This window comes from Macaca mulatta, chromosome 5 (assembly GCF_049350105.2).
Source record: "Macaca mulatta isolate MMU2019108-1 chromosome 5, T2T-MMU8v2.0, whole genome shotgun sequence".
Lineage (NCBI taxonomy): Eukaryota > Metazoa > Chordata > Mammalia > Primates > Cercopithecidae > Macaca > Macaca mulatta.
In genome coordinates this window covers 128,902,097-128,927,710 of record NC_133410.1, presented here as the reverse complement: position 1 = coordinate 128,927,710, position 25,614 = coordinate 128,902,097, and the positions used below count along the sequence as shown (strand labels likewise).

The 25,614-nt window shown below is 36.2% G+C and overlaps 1 protein-coding gene and 1 long non-coding RNA gene across 2 annotated transcripts in view; one reads left to right on the top strand and one right to left on the bottom strand.

Moving 5' to 3' along the window:
* The window catches only part of LOC144340998 (uncharacterized), a 179,799-nt gene extending 161,812 nt beyond the window's left edge, over positions 1-17,987 (bottom strand). Inside the window, exons 1-2 of the long non-coding RNA XR_013417552.1 lie at positions 17,947-17,987; positions 1,074-1,120 (exon numbers count right to left, since the gene is read on the bottom strand). This is a non-coding gene — a long non-coding RNA (uncharacterized LOC144340998). The remainder of the gene's footprint in view (positions 1-1,073; positions 1,121-17,946) is intronic.
* A 150-nt stretch (positions 17,988-18,137) lies between these two features.
* On the top strand, positions 18,138-25,190 carry MAD2L1 (mitotic arrest deficient 2 like 1). The gene is made up of 5 exons (NM_001195813.1): positions 18,138-18,285; positions 19,125-19,271; positions 22,870-22,990; positions 24,015-24,118; positions 25,012-25,190. The coding sequence occupies exons 1-5, from the start codon at positions 18,213-18,215 to the stop codon at positions 25,182-25,184; spliced, it is 618 nt and encodes a 205-aa protein (NP_001182742.1). The 5' UTR covers positions 18,138-18,212; the 3' UTR covers positions 25,185-25,190.
* The last annotated feature ends 424 nt before the right edge of the window (positions 25,191-25,614 follow it).

Below are 25,614 nucleotides of genomic sequence, written 5' to 3'. Positions count from 1 at the left end.
GAACAGGATATTTGCTCTGGCAGGTTTTTACAGATTCAAGAGGATAGGAAAAAATTATTGTCAACATTTATTATAAAATTTTTGTGAAAACAATATATCACCTATACTGGGATTATCATATATATGTTTTTGAAAATGAAAATAGCTGTACTCTACCGAATTATAAAGTAATCATTAAAAATTTAAGCCTGTATAATACAATAAAGAAGGTTCTACAGATCACTCAAGTCTATACACTGTCCAAAACATAGTAATGTATTGGTATGTTTTCTTTCAGACTTTTTTTTTTTCATATTATTGGGGGGGGGGGGTGTTTGTGTCTGTAAAGAAGAAATAACCCAAGTATAAACTTAGCCACAAGAGCATCATGATAAAACAAATTTCAGTTTGAAAATCTCTGCATTCTGAAAATCACTGATATCTGAGTTAGAAAGCTATCATAAGAGCCTAAGTGTTAATGTTATTAAATTAAATGTAAACTGCCTTACATGCTATACAATTAAATTTGCTATAAAATTAAATTAAGTTTTAAATATAAAATGTAGCTGAGTAACAGATCTAGACATCAAACTGTTTTCTAGTTAAAAACTTTAAGACTGTAAATATGCTGAAGCCATTCTACTGACCATATTAAAATGCTGTTACAAATTAGAATAAGGAAAAGTGAATTGTCACAGTGCTTTTTGGTATTTTCGTATGACTAAGAATGTCTGTATTTTTCAAATCTTGTATGAACATCTAATTATCTCACTGAATATCTACTTTATCTATCAATTTAGCTTTAAAATCTCACTTAAAAAGTAATGTAATCCTATACACTTACCAATATTTAAGTTGTGTGAAAAGGTAAGAAGTAATTAGCATCAAATGTTTCTTAAATTAGAGATCATCTGTTTTTAATTCTTCCTCAGATGTCTTATCACCCTTCACTATGGAAAATATTAAATTTCCATAGATTCAGCAGATTGAAACTATTTTTAGAAGGAGACAAAAACTGACAGAACTGACCATAGGCAATAAAGTCAAAATGATAAAATCCAAAATATGTGGTGAATGCTTTTTTTCTCACCTACCTTGCAAATGTTTCAACTTGGTGCTTTTGATTATGTAATCTGCTCTCCTAAAAAAGGAAATAGGTATTTATGCAGCCTCCTGAAGTGTTTTATGCATTCAGGTATCACTGACAAGTTCCAGCAATGAGATTTTGAACAACGATTACCTAAATTAATTTATTGAGGCTCAGGGTTTTTGTTTTAAGTTATACTATATTGAAAATTATTTCATTATATTTCAATTTATCTTAGATCAAATGAGTTTTGAGCAAAATAAAGTCAATCTATTATTTTGACTTAATATACATTGTTTATAAAATTTAATTTTATATATTTTTTCCTGGTTTCAGAGTTATCTCACACACTGCCCATTAACACAAATTATAAGTATGAACTGAACAGGCTTCAGATAGGAAGAAAGGCACTTATAAACTAATGTAAAAGTAATCCAAACAACAAATATGAGAATCATATTAACTTGTCATATTTTCAGTTCAAACAATGCTACTGTAATAATTAAGTTATTGTTATTAAGGAGCATACTGAATATATATGAAAGCACCTACTCAAAATATATAAATTCATTTTAAATTTTATCAAAAGCATAGTTAATTCAAATGGACATAAATATTTTAGACTGCAAATAGTTCCATTTATATGCATATAGATGTTCTCACAGGCTATATGAAGTCCCCACCATGTTCATTTGAAGATAAATATATACAGCATTTACTTCAGTTCACAAAGTGTGGGCATAAAACAATCTACAGAAGCTTTTTATAGGGTTTAAAAGAGTTCTAATCACCCATGCCAACTGCAGTCTTCTCTCAACACAAAACTTCTTTTGAAACCAAGCATTCATTTGCTAAAACAAGGCATCTGCTGTTAAGGAGATTGATTATCCTGGGGCCTGACCTAATTGGGAGATTAGATATGGTTCTCTACGCTGGATGGCATGGCTTACAGAAAAAAAAAATGAGACTGAAAAAAGAGCAAACTTCTTTCAGCCTCCAATGCCCTTTATTTAATTCTAATTTTCTTTAAATAGAAAGAAACAGAATTACAAATGTTAGGTTGGTGAAATTAGTGTGTTTTGAGTTACAAATTCATTGAGCTCACCAGGTCATTTCTTTAGTAACAGATACATATTTGTTCTCATTACATAAGTCAAACATTGCCAAATAAATGACTTTTGTCATATCCCACTGAGTGAAGATGACTACATAATAGGTACACACACACACACACACACACACAGACACACAAATCTGGTCTTTTGCTAATGGCATCATTCCAGTGTTTTCTGTTGCCATTTAGGTATTGGTTCTTTTTCCCTAAACATAGACATCACCTCATTGCTGTGGCTAATTGCATTTTTCTTCCTAGCCTTTGACAACCAGACCTTTGTTAATGCTATTCACCAATATATCAGACTCAGGTCATCCATCCAAAACATGACAAAAGACCCAGATGCTCATGTAAATTGCACTCCCCAAAAGTACTGCCCTCTTCCTCAGGGCAGATACAAATTCATGACCCCCTCCCATTTTTGTTCACTCCCTTTGTTTTCACTTAATCTGTCATGCTTGAAAAAAGTGGTTATTTATAGACTGTAAGAAACATTATGCATTTTTACATTATAAATCAAATAATCAAGTTGATTATGAAGATATAATTTTCTATACAAAATTGTAAAACAGCCTGCTTCAGTTGAACTTCAAAATGAGTCCCTTTTCAGAATGAAGACTTCCTTCTATTCACTTTTTTCACCCTTTCTTGAACTCTTGAGTTAAAACCAAGTTTGATTGCCCTCTTTCACTTAGGAAAAAAGGAAGAAAAAACTTTCAAATAGAAGTGTTCAAGCAGAAGTGCAGGATTGAATCATTAATAAAATATTTCATTTATAATGAAAAAGTCAATTTTACTTGATGCTTATTATTGCCTTCAGTAAAATTTGCATTAAGCATCAATTACTCAGAATTTCTACTTTCTAAAGCCTTAAGCAACTTTTTTAAGTAACGTAAAAATAATTTCAAGATACTTTCAAGAAACTACTATAATAATGCTTTCAAAGGAAGCTTATTATAGATTAAATGGCTTCAGGAACATACTATGTTTGTATAAATATAGCCATATTCCAGAATCAAGATTTCTTTCTATTCATTCTTCATCTTTTATATATTTTCACCTATATATTTTAATATTCACCATTTTCGGAAACTAAGTCACTACAAGAGATGGCAGAAACAGATAATTAAACAGAAAAACAATTTATCCAGATAGAAACAAGCACTAATATTTTGATATTTTAAGAAAAGCACCAAGATCAAACTAACATATAAATTTCTGACCTTAATTTTAAAGACTTTCAAATTTAATTAAAATTGAGTGAAAACTTAGTAAAATGGTAAGAAACTTACAGGGTTACAAGTGCTACTATCCTTATCTTCCACTCACAAGTACAACCACACTGAATTTAATATGCTCTCCTGTTAGTCATAATACCAAAAAAAATCAGAAATATCTTATTGAGCTTATTAATAGGATAGCATAAAACATTAATACGACTAAAGCTTAGCAAATATTATGGAATATATCAGTAACATTAGGAAATGAATGACACACAGCATTATCAGTTTATTGGAATTCTCTATTGTGAAGTTGAAGTGTGCAGGTCTACTCTGAATAAATTCAGAACAGAAAGCAAGAAAGTTCACACAAAAAAAGAGCACAGAAAAACAGAGGAGGTCAAGAAAGGACGGGAGCTAAAGAGAAGACTGAAAATTTGGCAGAATTAAAGGACTAAAAATCATCAGACACGGAAGATACATAAAACGGTGAAACTAATGAATCTATGACAATGAGGCAAAACTAGAGATTTTCCTGGCAATTATAGCACTTTCTGGAGTTTAAATAGTGAAGATAATTAAAATAGTGAAGTCTTAAGTGCCTCCACCTGGACTGTCACTATAGCTTTCCAATCTGTACTTCACCTCTGCTACAGTAATGTTACTAAAACACAACTTTATATTGTCCCCAGGGTAATTCCATAAAAACGTTTAGCATCTCTCTAACGTCTCCTGAGAAAAGTCCAAACTTTTAGCCTGTCACACAAGGCTCTCTAGAAAAAGAACCCAGATACAATCTGATTACGTGAAGACTCTGTCCCGGGGAAAAGTGTGCTAATTTGATGCTTCCACATTTTGTCCCATAGATTTTAAGTTCTGTGCCTGTGACATCCTCTCTCTACACATCTATACCTATAAAGGTATTTATCCCCACCTTTACTTTATTGTCCAGACTGGACTTTAATCATCTCCATTAAACCTTCTCTAATTGCCACCCATCTTTGCCTGCCTAAGTTCTAAGTACTCTTCAAGTTCTAAGTACTCTTCAAAATGTTTATAACATATACTATACCTAACACTGTGGAAAATGTTTATAACTCTTCAAGTTTTACGTCCTCCAAGAAACACTTCTTTTGCTATGTTTGAAATCGTTTGGCAATTACTGCATACATTCACTTGTTTCTCATCCTGTACCTTCTCATGTGCAGCTATTTTTGTGTATTGATTCCCCAACTAGATTCCCAACTAGATTTTTCCTCTTGCATCCATACAGCACCACACTGTAAGATAAATAGTACTCAATAAGTATCTATTTAGGAAAATAAATATCCATTTATTTCTCCTTCATTGACTTCTCATGACACTCCTCAAAGTGGCTGCTTTAAAAATCTTTCCAACTCTTGGCCGGGCGCAGTGGCTCACCCAGCACTTTGGGAGGCCAAGGCGGGCAGATCACAAGGTCAGGAGATGGAGACCAACTTGGCTAATACGGTGAAACCCCATCTCTACTAAAAAATACAAAAAATTAGCCAGGCGTGGTGGTGGGTGCCTGTAGTCCCAGGTACTCAGAAGGCTGAAGCAGGAGAATGGCATGAACCCGGGAGGCGGAACTTGCAGTGAACCGAGATCTCGCCACTACACTCCAGTCTGGGTGACAGAGCAAGACTCTGTCTCAAAAAAAAAAAAAAAAAAACAATTCCAACTCTTTTCACTTATGTGACATTATCTTTCCCCTCTTCCACTTCCCTATCTCACCTCCTCTTCCTCTGAGAAGCTAAAGATTATCCTTTACATGCATTTCAAGAAAAATGAGAATTTATCTGCATCCTCACCTCTCCCTTCTTCCTTGTTTTCAATTTCCAAGAGGGAATTGTCTCTTCTAAGGTTTATTCTCTACTTGGGTTCTTGATGGCATTGCTTTCTGTGGCCTCAGATGCCTGGCTCTATTAGTTAGGCCTTTCCAACTTTCAACTTCAGTATTTATATTTCTTCTGGCTCTCTTTACTCTAAATATCCTAAATAAAAAAATTCCCAAGATCCAGCAATTGTTTCTGTGGTTTCTCCACTTTCCATTTCTCTTGCAAACCTTTGACTTCTGTCTTCTTAGCCTTACTTCCAAACTCCTTGTAAACGACTTTTATACCCTACCATGTGAACCAAATTGTCTCCTCTTAGTTCACCAAAAAATCTTTCAAGTACAAAATATGTGACTCTTCCTCAGTCACTCTTATTTGTGCTGAAGTATTTACTAAAGTACTAAAATAGTACCTTTCTACCTAACCCAAATTTACTAAATAGGTTCTGACATTCCTCTCACAATTTGCCTCCTACTTCTCCATTTCTTCTGAGTTTCCTTCACTGCCTCTTCTTCCTCAATGTGTCATTTTACTAGCTATTACCTCAAAAAAAAAATTTTTTTTTTTGCCTGGCCTAAAACCACTTGAAGGAAAACTAATCCAATGCCACAAACTTATCTATATCATCTCCACGTATAACAGTTCCACCATGATCCCCCAAAACCCAGGCTGTTCTTCGGAGTACAACCAAACACATCTCAACACATTTTTTAAATGCCTCTCAAATTTGTCATCTTTTTACATTCCTGCTGTATTGCATATTCTCATTTCCTTTTGCCTGAGCTATCAATGTTGGCAAAACAAACAGTAGGCTATTTCAACTGCCATTCTATCCCTTGGCCAAAGCATTTGTTTAATGCCTCCTCTTAGGTCACTGAAGATCTTTTAAGTACAAAATTGACAAGATCTTTTAAGCACAAAATTTTTAAAAAATTTCTGTCTTTGCAGCCCTAATCCGGGTACCCCTTTTGGCCATCCACTCTTAGCCCGATGAGCTAGTATTGTACCCTGGATCCCTCTTGTTTCTTTTCCTCCAGTTTTGGACTCTTTTCCTCAACTTTTGGATTCTTTTCCTTGTTCCAATTCTGTGACTTTCTAGCCATTCATCTCCTTTGGTTTCCATTGCTGAATGGGTCTCAGGAGTTACACAGCAAGGATGGAGGAACAATAAGGACCCGCTATAGTTTGCGGGTCCAAATTAGAGTATCTAAAATATAGTCAGATCTTCTACGCTTCCAGGATTCATATTCTGGTATCGTCTAGATTGCTTGGATTTGACTCCAGTTCTCCTAGCTGGGTGACCTTGGCTAAATCATTCAACTTCCTTCTGTAACTTAGTTTCCTTAGCTATAAAATTCAGGTAATAGTAGTATCTAACTCTTGAGCTAATGAGGGATTAAATAAAATGATTCTTGTAAAGCACATAGAAATGTGCCTGGCAGATAGTATGTGGTTAATAATGTTGGCTATCATTATTGTATCTTATATGTTATAAGAGTTTCTGTCTCAACTGTGCCTTAAGTTGTATTATCTAAAGAATCCTTTAGTTATGCTAAACTAAACATGTACCAACCCAGGAACGGTGCATGGAAAAGTGGGTGAAAAGCTGTCTTATTAACAACAACAGTAACAATAATAAGAATACAACAATAACATATTAGCATTAAGCCAAAGTTTCATTTAAATTATCTCATGTAATACTCAGAAAAATTATATGTGACAAGTACTACTGTTACATCCATTTTACAGATAAGGAAAATAACTCCCATATAATTCTTCTTAAATTGTCCAGACAGTCTGCTTCTAAAAAGTTTCTCTGGAACATGCTAGGCTGACATCTTTTTTTTTTTTTTTTTTTTTTTGGCATATCTGCATGTGATGTCTGCTGTTGGTAGATTTCTTGGAGATTCCTGCTTCTTTTAGACAAGACCATGACACTCTCTCATTATGCAACTGTAATAAAGTTTTTTTTTTTTTTAATGTGATCTAAGTGTACTTTTATGACAGAATTTGTTGAAACTCTTAAGATGGCTTTTATTCTGTGCCTTGGGCAGTGTTAAATAGATGGGGTTCAAGAGTCTGGAGCACTCCTTCCCAATAAGAATGTATTTTCCTTACAGGATTTTTCTGGTAAAGTCCATTATAAAGAATGATAGCTCAGGCCAGGCATGGCGGCTTACACTTCTAATCCCAGCACTTTGGGAGGCCAACGTGGGTGAATCACTTGAGGCCAGGAGTGCAAGACCAATGAAACCTTGCCTCTACTAAAAAATACAAAAATTAGCTGGGTGTGATGGTGCATGCCTGTAACCCCAGCTACTCAGGAGGCTGAGGAAGAAGGATCACGTGAACCCGAGAGGTGATGGTTGCAGTGAGCCGAGATGGTGCCACTGCACTCCAGTCTGGGTGAAAGAGCGAGACTCTGTCTCAAAAAGAAAAGAAAAGAAAAGAAAAGAATGATACCTCAAATTTCCACACAGGCATGCATGCAGGTCAGCCATCCTAATGAGGTCTATTCTATATTTACCTAGAAGAGAGGACAAGCACGAAACACTACTATTCCCAACTCAGGTGCCTCATCACTCAATCAATAAGGTTTCTGCAAACATCTTCAAAATCAGTGACTTCCAAAGTGGAATATATGCAAAAAATAATCATTTTGGGGGTACAGGAAAGAATGTTACAACTTCTACTTATCTTTTAACCTCAGAAAATAAGCTTTAATAAAAAAAATGAGGCCGGGCGCGGTGGCTCAAGCCTGTAATCCCAGCACTTTGGGAGGCCGAGACGGGCGGATCACGAGGTCAGGAGATCGAGACCATCCTGGCTAACACGGTGAAACCCCGTCTCTACTAAAAATACAAAAAAACTAGCCGGGCGAGGTGGCGGGCGCCTGTAGTCCCAGCTACTCAGGAGGCTGAGGCAGGAGAATGGCGCAAAGCCGGGAGGCGGAGCTTGCAGTGAGCTGAGATCCGGCCACTGCACTCCAGCCCGGGCTACAGAGCAAGACTCCGTCTCAAAAAAAAAAAAAAAAAAAATGGACTGACATTGCACACTCACACAGTCTCCATGTCGGAAGGTCACATTCTTATTCATATTTAGAAGTTAAAAAAGTTGATCCCACAGAAGTAAAAAGTACAACAGAGAATACTAGAGGCTGGGAAGGGTGGGGGAAAGAAAGGACAGAGAGATTTGTTAAAGACAACAAAATTACAGTCAGATCGGAGTAAGTTCTAGTGTTCTATAGCACCTGTAGGATACTATAGTTAATAATAGTTTAAAATAGCCTGAATGGTGATATTGAATGTTAGAAACACAAAAAAATTATAAATGTTTAAGATGATAGATATGGTGATTACCCTGATCTGATCACTATATATCGTACAGACCACAACATCACTATGCACCCTAAAAATATGTACAATTATTATTTGCCAATTTTAAAAATTTAGAAAAAAAGGTAGGCATAGGCCATGATTGGTACCCTGAGGAAATGCAAGTTAACTATTCCAGATTTACTGGCTCTTTCTCTTTGCAGTACTGTGCTAACAAGAACTTCAGAAAAAATAACATTTTTTCATTCCGTTTTTAAAAGGTCACTTATACTATGGAAGCAGCATGTTTGAATAAACTTTTTTTTTTTTTTGAGACAGAGTCTCGCTCCGTCGCCCAGGCTGGAGTGCAGTGGCACCATCTCAGCTCACTGCAAGCTCCAGCTCCCAAGTTCACGCCATTCTTCTGCCTCAGCCTCCTGAGTAGCTGGGACTACAGGCATCCACCACCACGCCTGGCTAATTTTTTGTTTTTTTTTTTTTTACGGGGTTTCACTGTTTTAGCCAGGATGGTCTTGATCTCCTGACCTCGTCATCCGCCTGCCTCAGCCTCCCAAAGTGCTGGGATTACAGGCATGGGCAACCATGCCTGGCCTGGTTAAACTATTTTTTAAAGAAATCTTCTCATCTGAACATTTGAAAAGTTTGGAAACAGAGTTCTCTAAACTATAATTTTTCTAAATTACAAATTAGTTCTAAAACTAACTAAAAGGTAAAACAATGCATTTAATTAGTTCCCAAACTAATATGAAGTTATTGTGTTTTGATATTTTAAAAAAATGGGTTAAAAACTGCTTAAACCATTGTTTTTGAACACGTTCATTAAAATTATTAAAATATCATACGTCACTTTTTAATCAGCGTGTAAGAACACCTAATTGGTACCATTAAATTGAAATTTAATAATCCCTTTTCAACAAAAACTTTGCATAATTGCTAATACAGGTAAATAAAAAGAATAAGAAGTCAACAATGTACTTTCTTCCATTTCAACCTTCGTATCTTTGTGATGTATCTTTTTTAGCTCTGCTGGCCAAAAAACACAAACTCCCCAAAACAAACAAAAAAACTATTAAAATAAGCTTAATTATTAGACTTGTAAACTACTCTTTCAAAAATAATTAAACCATGATTTTTAAAAGTAATGAAGCATATTCACTGCAAAAATCTTAACATGGTTATTAATATTTTAGTGAAAGTAAAATACATGTTCTAATAATATAAAAAGAATTATTTTTAAAGTATTTCTCATCTTTATTAACTTCTAACAACTGGTATGATTTAAACACATATACTATACCTAACACTGTGGAAAATGTTTATAATTTAGAGATAAATAACCTACATTTACATAGGTATACTCATTACTTTTTCTGTTACTGATAGTACACACTATTTTGGACAACAAGACCTTTGAGAAAGAGAAGAGAAAGGTGCATTCACATTTCCAGAGGGCTTCAAATAATCTCCCTACAAGTTTCAGTCTCCCAGCAGGTACAGGCAAGTGTACTTGGGGCTTAAGTTGAACTATGACCTCCCTTTTCCACACTCCTGATCTTTTTCCTACAGCAGGCAGGCAAGCATTGTAAATGTGCAATGCTATACCTATAATGTCCTGAAGATGTTCATCTTCTATGTTATGAGTACTTTTGGCTGCTCTTGGGAGTTAAGTATTGTAATTTCTTATTATTTCAATGTAGACTAACTCAATAAGAATCTTATTATTCTTAAAATAATAGCTCAAAATTAATGAATCTTAATGTAAAATTCCAAAAACCAAAAGAACCTATCTTATTGTCTAACTATACAATTAATAACCATACCTTACATTTAAACCTCAAAATTCTGTGAATACATTTAAAAATAACTAAATGCTATGATCTATTGTTCCTCATACTACAGTCTACAAGAATATCCTTGGAAATATTCTTAAATAAAACTTCAAATTTTCTTTTATTTTGTTGATGTAACACAGATTAAGAAAAATATATTATGGATCATCTGAAAGATTACCTTAAAACAGAGAATTGCCATCTATTTGAGTGCAAAAAGTTAGAATCCGTATTTACAACCATATTAGGATTAAGCAATCATGAAAGATACCATTTATTTTTAATCCACTTGATCTCCAAGTTTAAACCAAAAGCTCTGAAGTTCAGTAAGCCTTTTAGTTGTTGTTGGCTGATGTTAAAAGTGTACATTATTCAAGAATAAAAAAAAAATTGTCATATTAAATTTATAAATTGAAAAGTTCGGCACAAATAATGGAATTAATATGCATGACTGATCTGAAACCTGATAAATACGACTTGACTACCTTATTGTTTGAATGAGCTATAAAGCGAGTTCAAGGCAAGTTATGAGAAAACTGTTCCACTCAAAAAGCTGAGTTTATCTAAATAGAAAAATACAAATATAAATGATATTTCATGCTTTCAGAAAGTTTTGTCAACCTACAAGTGTCTTATAAAATGGTACTGACAAATATTCAAGAAAGACCCAAATTTGTAGTCTATTTATTTTATGTATGGAACTCTTTAAGAAATATTTTCCTACTTACTCAAACAACACCTTAGTTTTATTGAGTTGATAAATTTAGCAGAACTAATTCACCAATATTTACATATTGAATAGTCATAAAAATAATGCCACATACAATGTATTTAGAAGTAACCAGCTAAAATTTACTACAGGCATAAAATGACCAAATTTCATAAGTAATTATAAAATCATTTAACTTATTAAATTTATTTGTATTCATTTTAATAGGACTGTGGTTTATTATTGCTTCACAAACGCTTTGTGTTGCCAGTTTCCATATCTGCAACTATTCTGAGCTGTTCTGAATTTCAATTATATTTTAAAATATTTTGTGCTGTTAAATCCAGTTGATTGTACCCAGGATTCATATATATTTATACATATACACATACACACATATAGTCTATATAATATATATTCCATATTCAACATATATATGGCCCACATCTATATTCAGTCTCTGAAGATCAAATCTTAATAAATTATCATCTACCTTTCAAATTCTATCTTTCTGTACCTAACTGTGATTGAGATATGAGAAGACTAAGTGACTACATATCACTGACAAAATAAAATTATATCAAAATAAAATCATACTATAACATAATACCACTTTCTGGAAAAAAACTACCTGTAATTTTCATAACAATACATTATGGAATTATGTTTTCATAATATTTAGTATTTAACTACAGCTAAAATCTTAATAGCCTACATATGCAACTGAATCATTAAAAATTATTAATTCTGCCAGTATGGACATATACCTGTTGACTTTATTAAGCCATGTCTTATTGATAAAATGTTATTAATCAAATTTGTTGTGCTATTTTTTTGAGTATGCAAACCCAAATTGAAGAAGCCTTAGGAGAAAAGTATGGGACATGAGGGGACTTTAGGAGATGTAGATTATGCACTTTCTTAGGCCCATGAAAAAAATCTACAAGTAATCAAAGCAGAAAATTACTGAATTATTGCCCTCACATAAAATGAAAAATAATCTCTATGATACAACAGAATAACCCTAAGTTTTATGACAGATTTGTTAAAAACGTAAATTCTCAAACTGACATAATCAAATGCACATGTGCAAAAATATTTTTTCAAAATTTGTTCTTATTAAAATTATCATAAAAATAAGTATCCCTTACTGTTTTATAAAATTTAAAAGAAACTGCTCTGTTTCAAGATGTTGGCCTCAGGAATAAAATAACTTCCATTTGATAAAAAAAAAAAAACTCTGTAAGTTTATGAGAATAATAACATACTTTAAAAAATGTTTTCTAAGTACGAATAAGCAAATTAAATGGTGTATGTGCACACGCGCACACACACACCACACACATATACATGAATCCTCACACAGTATTAAGTACCCTTTATCTGAAATGCTTGGGACCAGAAGTGTTTCAGAGTTTGGATTTTTTCAGATTTGGGAATATCTGCATTATATATACTTACTGATTTAGTATCCAAAATTTGAAATGCTCCAATGTGCATTTCCTATGAGCATTATGTCAGTGCTCAAAACATTTCAGATTTTACAGCATGTCAGATTTCAGATTTACAGATTAGGGATGCTCAACCTGTGTATGTGTGTTTTCAGTATGTGTGCATGTGTGTATGTGTGTATACTAAATGCTTAAGAGGATATTAAATGTTTAAAAGGACATCAGTTCTGGGCCAGGCGCGGTGGCTCACACCTATAATCCCAGCACTTTGGGAAGCCAAGTTGGGCGGATCACGAGGTCAGGAGTTTGAGACCAGCCTGGCCAACACAGTGAAACCCCGTCTCTACTAAAAATACAAAAATTGGCCGGGCAAGGTGGCAAGTGCCTGTAGTCCCAGCTACTTGGGAGGCTGAGGCAGGAGAATAGCTTGAAGCTGGGAGGCAGAGGTTGCAGCAAGTCGAGATCATGCCACTGCACTCCAGCCTCGGCAACAGAACAAGACTCTGTCTCAAAAAAGAAACAAACAAAAAAGGATACCAGTTTTGTAATATATTATGATTCCACATGTCATTCTGAAGTATTCCACACATATTAATACCTTAGAAAATAAGAAATTCATTTTTCCTTGAACTAAAGCATGTACTACTGGTTTTAAAAGGTAGTATTTCACATGCATACGGTGCCACCTTGTGGCAGTTGCAAGTCTTTGTGTATCTACATAAAATTATGGTTCGTACAGAAAACCAAACACCGCATGTTCTCACTCATAGGTGAGAACTGAACAATGAGATCACTTGGACTCGGGAAGGGGAACATCACACACCGGGCCCTATTATGGGGAGGGGGGAGGGGGGAGGGATTGCATACTGAGTTTTACCTGATGTAAATGACGAGTTGATGGGTGCTGACGAGTTGATGGGGGCAGCACACCAATATGGGCACAAGTATACATATGTAACAAACCTGTACGTTATGCACACATACCCTAGAACTTAAAAGTACAATAATAACAAAAAAATTATGGTTCGTATTAAATAACTGCCATTTTTTTGGACAAGTTATGTGTATAGGTTATTGAGTAAAAATCATTAGCGTAAAATCAGGTTGTTGTTTTTATTTCAAAATAACCTTTGAAAAAGAACATTTTTCAGAATGTCTTCAAATGGATATAATTTAAAAGGAGACTAAGTCAGAAACCCTAGATTGTCTGCTAACTATACCACTATCAAGATACTGAATCTGAGACTAACTGTATAGCCATTCTGGACCTCAGTTTCCATATCTTTAAGGTTGTTCAACTAATCATTAATTAAGTCACTTTCATCCTAAAATTTTATTTGATTTTAGCTTTAGAAAATTATGTTTCTGTTTTTAGCACCTTACTATAAAATATAGGCCTGTTTATGACACACTTTATCTCTTTTATTAATATGAGTTTGTTTGGTTATGCATTCTGCTTGAATTTTCTTCAGAAAAAAGTCTTAATTTATTCTTCTCCCTGTCCAAATAGCCTTCCCCTAAACAATACACATTAAAAAGATTTCATTGAATTATAAAGAAAAGTAAGCTAAAGTAACTGAAAACAAGTTTTGAAACATTCTGTAAAGATAAGTATGCATGTATTTGATAAGATGCGGTCAATGGCAAATAAAGTTCCCAAAAGTTAATGTGGAAGAAGTCCCTCCAAAGCTTTTAGAATCTTGGGTGCTACTCTGATAAATAAGAACTAGCACAAGTTCAGAGTTTGGGCAGCTATTCCTACCATAATGTGGATCAAATACTACCCTGTACTGCAGACGTGGCACCTCAGATTTATCTGAACTACCACTTCATTCTTCCATTATCAATCATCAACTCAGTCCTTGTTTCAAAATATCTTTTCCTAAAGTATCTCTTCTTATTCAACCTCTCTGGCATCCATTTATTTCAGACACTCAACTTCCTAGCCCTGCATGCTAAAATATCCATCACAGTATCTTGTTTTTTAGAGACTGGTCTAAGAGCTTGCATCAGAATCACTTGCAATGCTTGTTAAAACATATCATTCTCTAGACTCCCATACTGTAGACAAATACTGTCCAATAAAAATATATGAGTCACATACATAATTTTAAATGTCATGGTAATCACTCTGAAAATAAACTAAAAAGAAGCCAGTGAAATCATTTTAATAATATATTTTATGTAATCCAATGCATGTAAAATATTCTTTCAAGATGTAATCAATGAGAAAACATATTAACATAATACTTTACATCCATTAGTTTAGATGTCTTTGAAATTTGGTATTTTACACTTGCAGCATGTATCAATTTGGATCAGCATACTTCAGGTGCTTCAGTGTGGCCTGAACCAGTTCTGGAGAAGGTGGAATAAAAGCCAGGAATTTACAAAACACACAGGTAATTCTTCTACATGATCAAGTTTGAGGTCACTACCCTAGACTGTCCTGTACACAATCCATTCTACAACCATTACTGAATTAACATTTTTTAAAAATGCCCCTTTAATTATGTCAATCCTAAGAACCTAGAAAACCCTGGTACCCCCTATAAAATCAACACAGATGGGTATTCACAGTTCTCTAAAAGTGACCTCATTCATCCATCCAACCTATTCTTCAATTAGAAAATGTTTTGGATTCTTCCATAAAGCTCTCCTAAGCAAATATTCATTCATTCAACAAACATTTATTGAAAATCCACTAAATGCCATCATGGATCTTACAGGTGTTAAAAATAAATAAAATAAACATGGAAGTCACAGTTTAGATATACATCAAGGCCAACTGCCCATAACCACATAACCGAAAGCTTAAGTCATCCTGATTTCCCTGAAATGCTCTAATCATAAACACAAAACACAAGCTTTACATTTTTGTTAGTATGATTCTGTGAAATTAAGCCAATCAACTATAGACAAATCAACTTAAACAGCTGTTTGCCCCCCACAAAAAAATCTTAATGTATAAGAACCAATCATGGAAAAGCTCCAAATGCTTCCTCCTTTATCCTTATAAGCTGTGCCATTATTGCTGAGTGCAAGTTTCTTACCACCCTTCCCACTTGGTTTGAAGTCTCCTAGAGTCTGATCTGTACTTTTTCTATGACAATAAACTTTTAGATTCATCCTAATTTTATTTTTGATACAAGAAAACAGATCAGGTATAACACAAATCATTATACAATTTTTTACCATAAAAGAAATGCTCTGAAGTAGCACTATGAATGCTATGAAAATACTTCAGAGAGGTCCTTATACAGTTCCGAAGGGCCAACGAAAATGTCTTTAAGCAAAGTAACATTTAAGTTAAGAAAGAGTGTGAATATAATTAGGAATCTGAGCAGATAAAGTGAAATTTCTGGGTAGAGAAGGAATGTACATTATGGAAAGTACTAAGGTGGAAAAGAACATGGAGGGCCAAGTTATTGAAAGGAGCAGACAGACGAGGAAAGTAATCTAATAGCGGGCTTCCCATGCAGGCAGAAACCAGATAAGGCCAAACTCATGAACTTCGAATTTTCATTAAAAAAAAAAAAAAGTATAAATATTTAAACCGAAGTAGACTACAAACTCCTCAAAAGACACAGACCATTCCTTCTAAACCTCATGTCTTATGTCTCCTCATAGGGTACAGACATTTAGTACTTCCTCTGTACACAGAAAAATCATAATTATGCCAGTCTTTTAATTTCTAGAATTTCCAGGTTATACTAAATTATTTGTAGCTTCAGAGAACTTAAAAACTACAATACCATGAAACTCAAGAAAATCTTTCCGGAAGTGCTGATTGTTAATATCAAGTTCCTTAGAAACAAGAGGCAGTTTTTATGTGGAAAAACATGGGCACCATGTTCTACCAGCGTGATGCCAAAATTCTAGCTCTACCCAAGCTTCCAGTGGAAGGCGCGAAGGACATCCAACTCTCTTGCTTCTTACTCCGCACTTTCCCTGACACTGTTCTTCACATCAAGGATTGTGATTTATACACACACAGAGATGAAAGGATTTAAGGAAAATTTACTGGGTCAAGTCAGCCTGCAACCTATCACACCCATCCCTTACTCTTCAAACTGATCAAAACATGATATACAACACTGTACAGGCAGAACTCTAAGCCAGTTCCCCACATTCCTGGCCCCTAGAGAGCACACCTACATAATCCCCTCCCCGGAGTCTGGGTAGGAAAACTACAAATATGAGCAGATATCACTTCTGGGACTAGGTTCATCAAAAGGGAGATGTGACTGGGTCTGACTTAATCAGGTGAGCCTTTAAAAGGGGCTGGGGTCTCCCCGAAATCACAGAGATGGGAAGTGTGAGAAGGCTTGTGGAAGGGCTAGCTGACAAACATAGCTGGCCTCTGGCCAACAGCTGGCGAGACAAAATGGACCTCAGTCCAACAACCCCAAGGAAATTCCGCCAGAGGGCTTAGAAGGACCCCAAACCTCAGATGAGATCCCACTTGCAGACCCTTCGATTTCAACCTTGTGTGACTGAGCAAAGCAGTCAACAATGCCACGTCCAGACTTCTGACCTACAGGACTGAGAAAACGAATAGGTGTTGTTTTGAAGTCACTGATGTGTGGTAATTCGTTATGCAGCAAACGGAAAACTAACAACACTCAAGTATTTCTCTTATAATGTCTGGCAGATATGAGAGTTTTTCAGGCGTCGTTTTACAAATATCTTCCTAGCTGCTTTAAGAATAAACTTCTTTCAAAATGGACATGAACATTAATTGTGCAATATGTCCTTAATAATTCTCACCCTTTTCAATGAAAAGTCATTGAGTTTGGTGAGTCAAGATTCATTGAAAAATTCTTCAATGTTGATGGGCCTCTTTGGTGAGGTGACCTTATTCCTGTCCTGCCCCCTAAGGGTGGGCAGGGTGGACAGAACGCAGCCTGGACTTCCGGATGCAGCCCCCTACCGCCCGACTTGCCTACCCCGCTGGCCTCGGAGGGGTGGCCCTAAGCCCAGGACAGACGTGGACAAAGGGCAGAAAAAAGGATGCAGTTCTCTTTAATCCCTAACCCAATTTCTCGGGAAAAGCCGCGCTCCCACACAGAAGGCGAACCCTCTAAAGCTGTGGGTTGGCTGCTGTGCACGTAGTCGCTTTAGGAATTCCCAAAGCATCTAGCGGAAGTTTAGATCTTTCACTAGGGGTCACATGGGCCAGTACGGGCGCAGCTGGCAAACCGTTCCTTTCAGTTTGAAAGTATCTTTGAAACTCGGAAACTGTGCTCCTTGGTCTTTCAGTTCATAAGCCTAGAGAGCGGCTACTGAAATTGGAATCGACATCTTCTTCCCTCGGCCCCAACTAGTAAACCACGACCAGAAGACACAGCCTAACCTAAACCTACCGGAGTGTCACAACCGGCAAGCGCGAGCAGGTCCACCAACTCCGCCTGCGCAAACCGGCCGTTCCCGCGAGATCGCAGGAAGGCGGAGAGAAAGGGCAGGGCCCCGCCGCGTGGGGCGGGGCTTAGAGGCTCGTCGCGCCTGCGCAGAGGACCGGACAACGCGCTGCGTCGTTACTTTTGAAACGCTTGGCGGGGAAGTGCTGTGGGAGCCGCTGTGGTTGCTGTCCGCCGAGTGCAAGTGCGTGCCTTTGTTTGTGTCCCTGGCCATGGCGCTGCAGCTCTCCCGGGAGCAGGGAATCACCCTGCGCGGGAGCGCTGAAATCGTGGCCGAGTTCTTCTGTAAGTCCTCGCGCCGGCCATTATATTGGGGGGAACTGAGTCGTGGCGGCTCAGTAGGCCCACAGCTCGGCCTCTGAGACCGGAGAAGTAATCTGGGAGCGGCGGCTGCAGGCTGTTCCTCCTGACGCGTTGCTATAACGTGGAGCTGCAAGCCTGCGTGCTGCTGGGGCCTACCTCGCGGCGTAGCCTCTTCCGGAGCGTTTCTTCCTTTAAGTGCAGATCCGTCCCACCTCCCACCCCTTACTTTCCGATACAGGACACAGCGTGACTGGGGTGGGTCCCAGTGTGGGTGTGTATGTGTGTGTTTTTTTTAACTGCGAGAGCACCCTCACCCTCCCACTCTAAGTGATTATTAGGCATGAGGCTGGCGGTAAACAAGATTTTGGGAACCCTTGTTCTCGAACAGGCCAGCTGCACGTTGTAAAGGAACCTGGCAGGATTTGGGAGGGAAAGGGGAAGATACAGGCTTGTCTGGAGCAAAGTGACTATTCAGTCAGTTGCTGACTCGAATGCAACAGCCTATTTTGACATCCTCTAGCCTCATAATCTGAATTTGGACTTGGATTACAATGAGGTGAAATTTGGCAATAGTAGGTTGATACACTTTGGCTTTTTTTTTCCTTGGCACGTGAAAACAATTATCTTTTTTTACTTAGATACAAGACTTTTAAGGATTTTTAATGCCACTTTGTACCTACTCTGCTTTCAGCAAGATACACGTGTGTTCAGTCATTTATAGCTGTATAGCCTAATGAAAATATAGCCACATCCAAATATATTTTATTTTCCAGAGTTATGCAGTGATAATGAATTTTCTGTAACATTTCTTTTGCTTGCAGCATTCGGCATCAACAGCATTTTATATCAGCGTGGCATATATCCATCTGAAACTTTTACTCGAGTGCAGAAATACGGACTCACCTTGCTTGTAACTACTGATCTTGAGCTCATAAAATACCTAAATAATGTGGTGGAACAACTAAAAGGTATTTAATCATTGGAAATAATTTGAGTCTTGCAGATTTTTTAGCATCTCAAGTGGTCATTTTTCCGCTCTGCAAATAGAAGTGTACTCACATCTCAAATATATTTTAAGTTGAGAGGAAGCAAATAATATATAAAATGGAAGAAATTCACTCTTCCCCCACTACATTGTGAGTGGGCTGAATATTTTGATGTAAGAAATCTGATATGGCTGAAAAATAGTCTTCATCAACTCCCTTAGAAGTGGCTTTCGCAGTTAATGTGGCCAAATGGAACAGGTTGGAATTTTACATAATTATAATGGTGTTCACTATCTGAGAAAATATACACTACATATTCTCAATATAATGTATTTTCTGTAACTAATTAGTTTTCTGTAGTCTAATGTTATCATTAGATTAATATCAAGGAAATTGGATTCAACCAGATAAACTTCAAAAAAAGAAAAAGATTAGCTGCTAAATGACAGAACACTCACAGTTTTTTTGTTTGTTTGTTTTGTTTTTCACATATTTCTGTTTGTCGTTTTCAAAAATTCTGCCGGTGATTCAGTAAGCCTTTTCTGTCTGAACGTTCGTTTTTCTTTAGTTCGAGAAATTGCTGTATTACCTGTCGGGTGAATACTTGTTCTTCATCTATTTCTTTTTCCTTTCTAGAATTCCTGTTAGTTTCTCTTTCTTGTTACCCTCCACTTAGGATTCTCATTTCTAATTTTTCAAATGTTTCTCCCATTTGATCTTCTAAAATTTTTGAAAGTACTACAGTGGGCATCTTTTTTTTTTTTTTTTTTTTTTTTAGAAATTATTTCTTTTGTTGTTGACCAGAAATGTGTCTTTGTTTTGCCGTTTTTATTGCATTTTTACTAACCTATTTTTAATATGCCCTTCCGATAATGGCCATGTGAACTTTTTTAGCTTGATAACTCTCTTTCAACCTATACTATCCTCTAGATAAACTGTTAACATTGCCTTGCCTTTTATGTGTACAGGAGTGGAATGCCTCAACAACCTGTGGATGTTACGTCTTAAATTGACAGGCAAGGGAAGATAGCCCTGTTGACATTTTGGCCTGGATATTTCTTTGGTGTGGGTGCTTTTCTGTGTGTTATAGAATGTTTACCAACATCTATGGCCTTTACTAACCAAATGCCAGTAACAAACCACCTTGCTCTGACAACCAAAAGTGTCTCCATAAATTATATTGCCAGATGTGCCCAAGGGGACAAAATTGCCCTTAGTTGAGAACTGCTGCTGTAGTAGATTGGTATTGTCAAAATAGCAAGATGAGACCTCTTTTGGTGTGGGAATAGACCTCTGTTCTCAAGTGTACACAGGAAAGACATTGATAGGAGTGTCCACCTCTCCCAGAGTTGCATCCAAAATTGGGGGTCAGGAATAAATCATCTGTAGTGATTCATAGGGCTGCACTCAGATCATTTGGCCTGGAACCTCTAGGCAACTATGGATGTGTGTTTCCATCTTAATTTGCTAGAGAAGCAAGCATTGCCTAAGCCAATGGTTTTTAGGTTGTCTTCTTTGAGACTGCATTGAAGCCAATGGTTTTTAGGTTGTCTCCTTTGAGACTGCATTGATGACACTTCACGTTATGTGTGTCTAGACCTTCCTATTTAACTTCTCCCTTTTATTTTAGTTAAAGTGGAAAAATTGCTCTTCCCTAGAGGCAAGTTGTTCTGTTTGTTTTTTGTTTGGAGTCTCACTCTGTCACCCAGACTGGAGTGCAGTGGCGTGATCTCCACTCACTGCAACCTCTGCCTCCCGAGTAGCTGAGATTATAGGCGCCTGCCACTATGCCCGGCTAATTTTTGTATTTTTACCAGAGACGTGGTTTCACCATTTTGGCCAGGCTAGTCTTGAACTCCTGACCTCGTGATTCACCCACCTCTGTCTCCCAAAGTGCTGGGATTACTGGCGTGAGCCACCACACCCAGCCAGTTGTTTTGTTTTGAATGTCATTTCCTCTAGCCTTTTTTAGGGTCTTGATCCTGTTCTCTGTTATATTTTCTGCTTCTGTGTTTTGATTTTAATTATCCCCATTGTTTTCATCTCTCCAGTTTTAAAGGAAGAACAAATTACCACCCAGTCTCCTCCTTTTCAGAGTGAAACTCATAAAAAGTTGTTGATAAATGCCAGGGATCACAAGGCCCACAGGCCGCATCCAACAGGTGGCCTGTTTTTGCACTGCCCACAAGCTAAGAATATTTTTACACTTCAGGTTTGTTTAAAAATAAGCAACAGAGACCTTGGTGGCCTATAAGCTTAAAATATTTACTAATTACTCTTTTTTGTAATTTTTCTTTACAAAGTTTCTTTACAAAAACTTCGCTGACTCCTGAATATGCTGTTTCAATTTCCAAGATTACTTCAAGGCTCAATCTGAGCCCCCGTTCTGTCTTTATAATTTCTCTATAGGTGATTTCTGACCTGTGTATAGCTTCACTAGCAACCTCTGTGTAGTCAACTCACAAACTTATATATCTATCCCAAAGCCTCTTTCTCCAGACTCATATATTCAGCAGCTATATCTTTATGTAGCTATCCCAGAGATAACATATACTCAAGCATACTAAAAATTAAATTTAGGATCATATCCAAAACTGATACTCTTTAATTTTCTCTCTGTCAGTGGCTAAACCGTCCAAACAGAAATAAAAGAAACTTGGAAGCTGTCCCTGAATCATGCTTCTTCCTTACTACCATGACTAAACCCAATAAATTTTAACCATGAAATCTCTTACATTTACCTACTGCTTCGTCTCTACCAGTTTATCCTCCTACAAGCTTTCATTAACTCTTGCTCGAATTACTGATGGACCAACTAGTGTCTCTAGATCCCCTCTTTAACATCTCCAGTCTACTTTCCATATCACAGCTAGAATGATAGTTTTGAAATACAAGACTAATTGCTTTACATCCTGCTTCACACACAGTAATGACTTCACTGGTCTTGAAGTGCATATTTTTTAAATTTGATCCACCAGGCTTTGCGTGGTCTGGCTTCTATTAATCTTGCAAGGATTGTATTGTTTTATTTTGTTTGTTTGTTTGTTTCTTGATTGCACTTGTAGTGAGCTGCTTCCAGTCTTCTAGTTATATGCTCTTCCCTTGTGAGTATTTGAGGCCTGTATCTTCTTTCCTATCCTTTTGCATATTTAATGCTGTTTATCCCTAGAGCTAAACTCAAACCTTTTCTGACCTCCGTAAGTGGCTCAAATTTTCCTTCTTTTATGCTCTCATTGCATCTTACATCTCTCTTTCATAGCAGCCATTACAATGATAATTTGTCATTTATTGGTGTGATGAGTAGATGAATGCCCATCTCCTATGCTTTTATCTTGGATTAGGATGAAAGTACCATATGTTCAGTATTCTGTCCTCAGCACCAATTACTGTACCTGGTACAGATACTGAGAATTTGAAAACAGAAGTTAGAGTATTGATGGTGCAAATTTTCTTGCACGTAGGAGGAAGTCCAAGATAGCAGTGGTAGGAATTTGCTGAGGATAGGGAGTAGGACCTGAGAAGAGAGCTACTTTATGATGCAGTGGACCAAGAAAGATGCCTTCATTTTTATGTGTTGCAGATTGGTTATACAAGTGTTCAGTTCAGAAACTGGTTGTAGTTATCTCAAATATTGAAAGTGGTGAGGTCCTGGAAAGATGGCAGTTTGATATTGAGTGTGACAAGACTGCAAAAGATGACAGGTAAGTAGGAATTACATTATTTCTACTTTGATATATTTTTTCAAAACTTGTTTTTATTACCAATTGAGTTCTAATTATATTGAACTAGTTTTATATAAAATATAGTTTGTTTCTAATTTATATTTTCTAAGATATCCTCAGTCACCTGTGGAAAAGAATTGTCGGTTTAACATATCATTGATTTGTATATATATAATTGCCTTTAGTCTAAATCAGCAATTTTCAAACAGTATTTATGGTGGTATATACAAAACTACACATGATATACTAGATGAACCATTTAATGAATTGTTCTAAGATGTTTTTAACTATAAGGAATTATATTAGATTCACACAATTTATGATGTAGCTCTGCTGTACTTCCTTTAATGCCATCTACTTCCTAAGACACTTGATAAATTTCTGAAAGTTCCAGACTCCCTGGAAGAGAAGTGTCTGTCTTTATACTCTAATGTTTAGCATTGTCCTAGGCATGCTTTTCTATAAACTGGGAACCATTTCTTACAGTGAAATGTAGTTTGCTTCTGAAGGCTTTGGTTTATTTTAGGAAATTTTTAGCTTATAAAATAATTTGATACACAATTTAATGTTTTATTTGAGAAAATAGGAATTTAGACATTTAGGCATTACTAAAAGTGCCAAAATGATTATACCAATTAAATATTTTAGATAGCATTTGTTATTTTATTTCAAGAGATGCTGAAGTTTCCTGAACTTGAAATGATTGGCAGATTTTCTAGTCATCTGATACTAAATGACCTGACACTAAGACCAGCTCTAAAAGATGCCTGGCAGGATAAATGAAGTAATGAGGATGTATGTTGTGCCTACTAGGTTATAGGTCCAAAGGATACTTTCATTCACAGTTTTTACAAACCTCCTTTTTAAAGCACTGCTTATTTGATGTTGAGAGCATTTAATCAAATAAATAATCTTACCACTATGTTTGAAATAACTTAAAACCTAAAATGAATTAATTGATTGGGTGCACTGTTGATTTTTTTTTTTTTTTTTTTTTTGACAGTGCACCCAGAGAAAAGTCTCAGAAAGCTATCCAGGATGAAATCCGTTCAGTGATCAGACAGATAACAGCTACGGTGACATTTCTGCCACTGTTGGAAGTTTCCTGTAAGTATACAACTTCTTGTTGGATTAAATTGATTGGCAAAAAGACTAAGCTACTGCCTTAATCACCCCTTTATTCAATTTTGTCTTGTCAGATTTATGTAATATAAATTGAAGAAAAAACATTATAAAGGAAAATTAATGTATCATAGTCTCCCTTTCCACAAGGAGACCCACAGTGACTACCTGAAACCATGGATAGTATGAACCCTGTATGATGTTTTTCTTATGCATACATACCTGTGATACAATTTAATATGTAAATTAAGCATCGTAAGAGTTAATAAACTGGAACAATTATAACAATATGCTGGCATCACTATTCTTGTGCTTTGGGACCATTATTTTTATTTATTTATTTATTTATTTATTTTGAGACGGAGTCTCACTCTGTCGCCCAGGCTGGAGTGCAGTAGCGCGATCTCGGCTCACTGCAAGCTCTGCCTCCCAGGTTCACACTATTCTCCCGCCTCAGCATCCCCAGTAGCTGGGACTACAGGCACCCGCCACCATGCCCAGCTAATTTTTTGTATTTTTAGTAGAGACGGGGTTTCACCATGATAACCAGGATGGTCTCGATCTCCTCCTGACCTAGTGATTCGCCCACCTTGGGCTCCCAAAGTGCTGGGATTACAGGCGTGAGCCACCGCACCCACCCTTGGGACCATTATTAAATAAGATAAGGGTTACTTGAACACAATCACTAAATTGCACAGAAATTAGATACAATATTTTCTTTATTAAGATAAATGTTCATTGAGCAAAATAAATTAGTGATTAGAGGCCAAGCCAAATGACCTTTTCCAGCAGTGAGTTGTTCAAAATAGAAGAGAGGCAACAAGATTAGTTTTACTTTTAGAAAGTAATGTACTTTAATGATCTTATCCCCAATTTAGGTTCATTTGATCTGCTGATTTATACAGACAAAGATTTGGTTGTACCTGAAAAATGGGAAGAGTCGGGACCACAGTTTATTACCAATTCTGAGGAAGTCCGCCTTCGTTCATTTACTACTACAATCCACAAAGTAAATAGCATGGTGGCCTACAAAATTCCTGTCAATGACTGAGGATGACGTGAGGAAAATAATGTAATTGTAATTTTGAAATTTGGTTTTCCTGAAATCAAATCATCTACAGTTAATATGTTTTATTTCATTGGTTAATTTTTACATGGAGAAAACCAAAATGATACTTACTGAACTGTGTGTAATTGTTCCTTTTATTTTTTGGTGCCTATTTGACTTACCATGGAGTTAACATCATGAATTTATTGCACACTGTTCAAAAGGAACCAGGAATTTTTTTTGTCAACGTTGTGATGTATATTCTTTGAAGATAGTAACTGTAGATGGAAAAACTTGTGCTATAAAGCTAAATGCTTTCCTAAATCAGATGTTTTGGTCAAGTAGCTTGACTCAGTATAGGTAGGGAGATATTTAAGTATAAAATACAGCAAAGGAAGTCTAAATATTCAGAATCTTTGTTAAGGTCCTGAAA

Bases quoted from the DNA above. Each gene is read 5' to 3' on its own strand.
- MAD2L1 (NM_001195813.1), top strand. From the start codon at position 18,213: ATGGCGCTGCAGCTCTCCCGGGAGCAGGGAATCACCCTGCGCGGGAGC. The intron at 18,286-19,124 runs GTAAGTCCTCGC...TTTTGCTTGCAG, and splicing joins AATCGTGGCCGAGTTCTTCT to CATTCGGCATCAACAGCATT. The intron at 19,272-22,869 runs GTATTTAATCAT...TATGTGTTGCAG, and splicing joins TGTGGTGGAACAACTAAAAG to ATTGGTTATACAAGTGTTCA.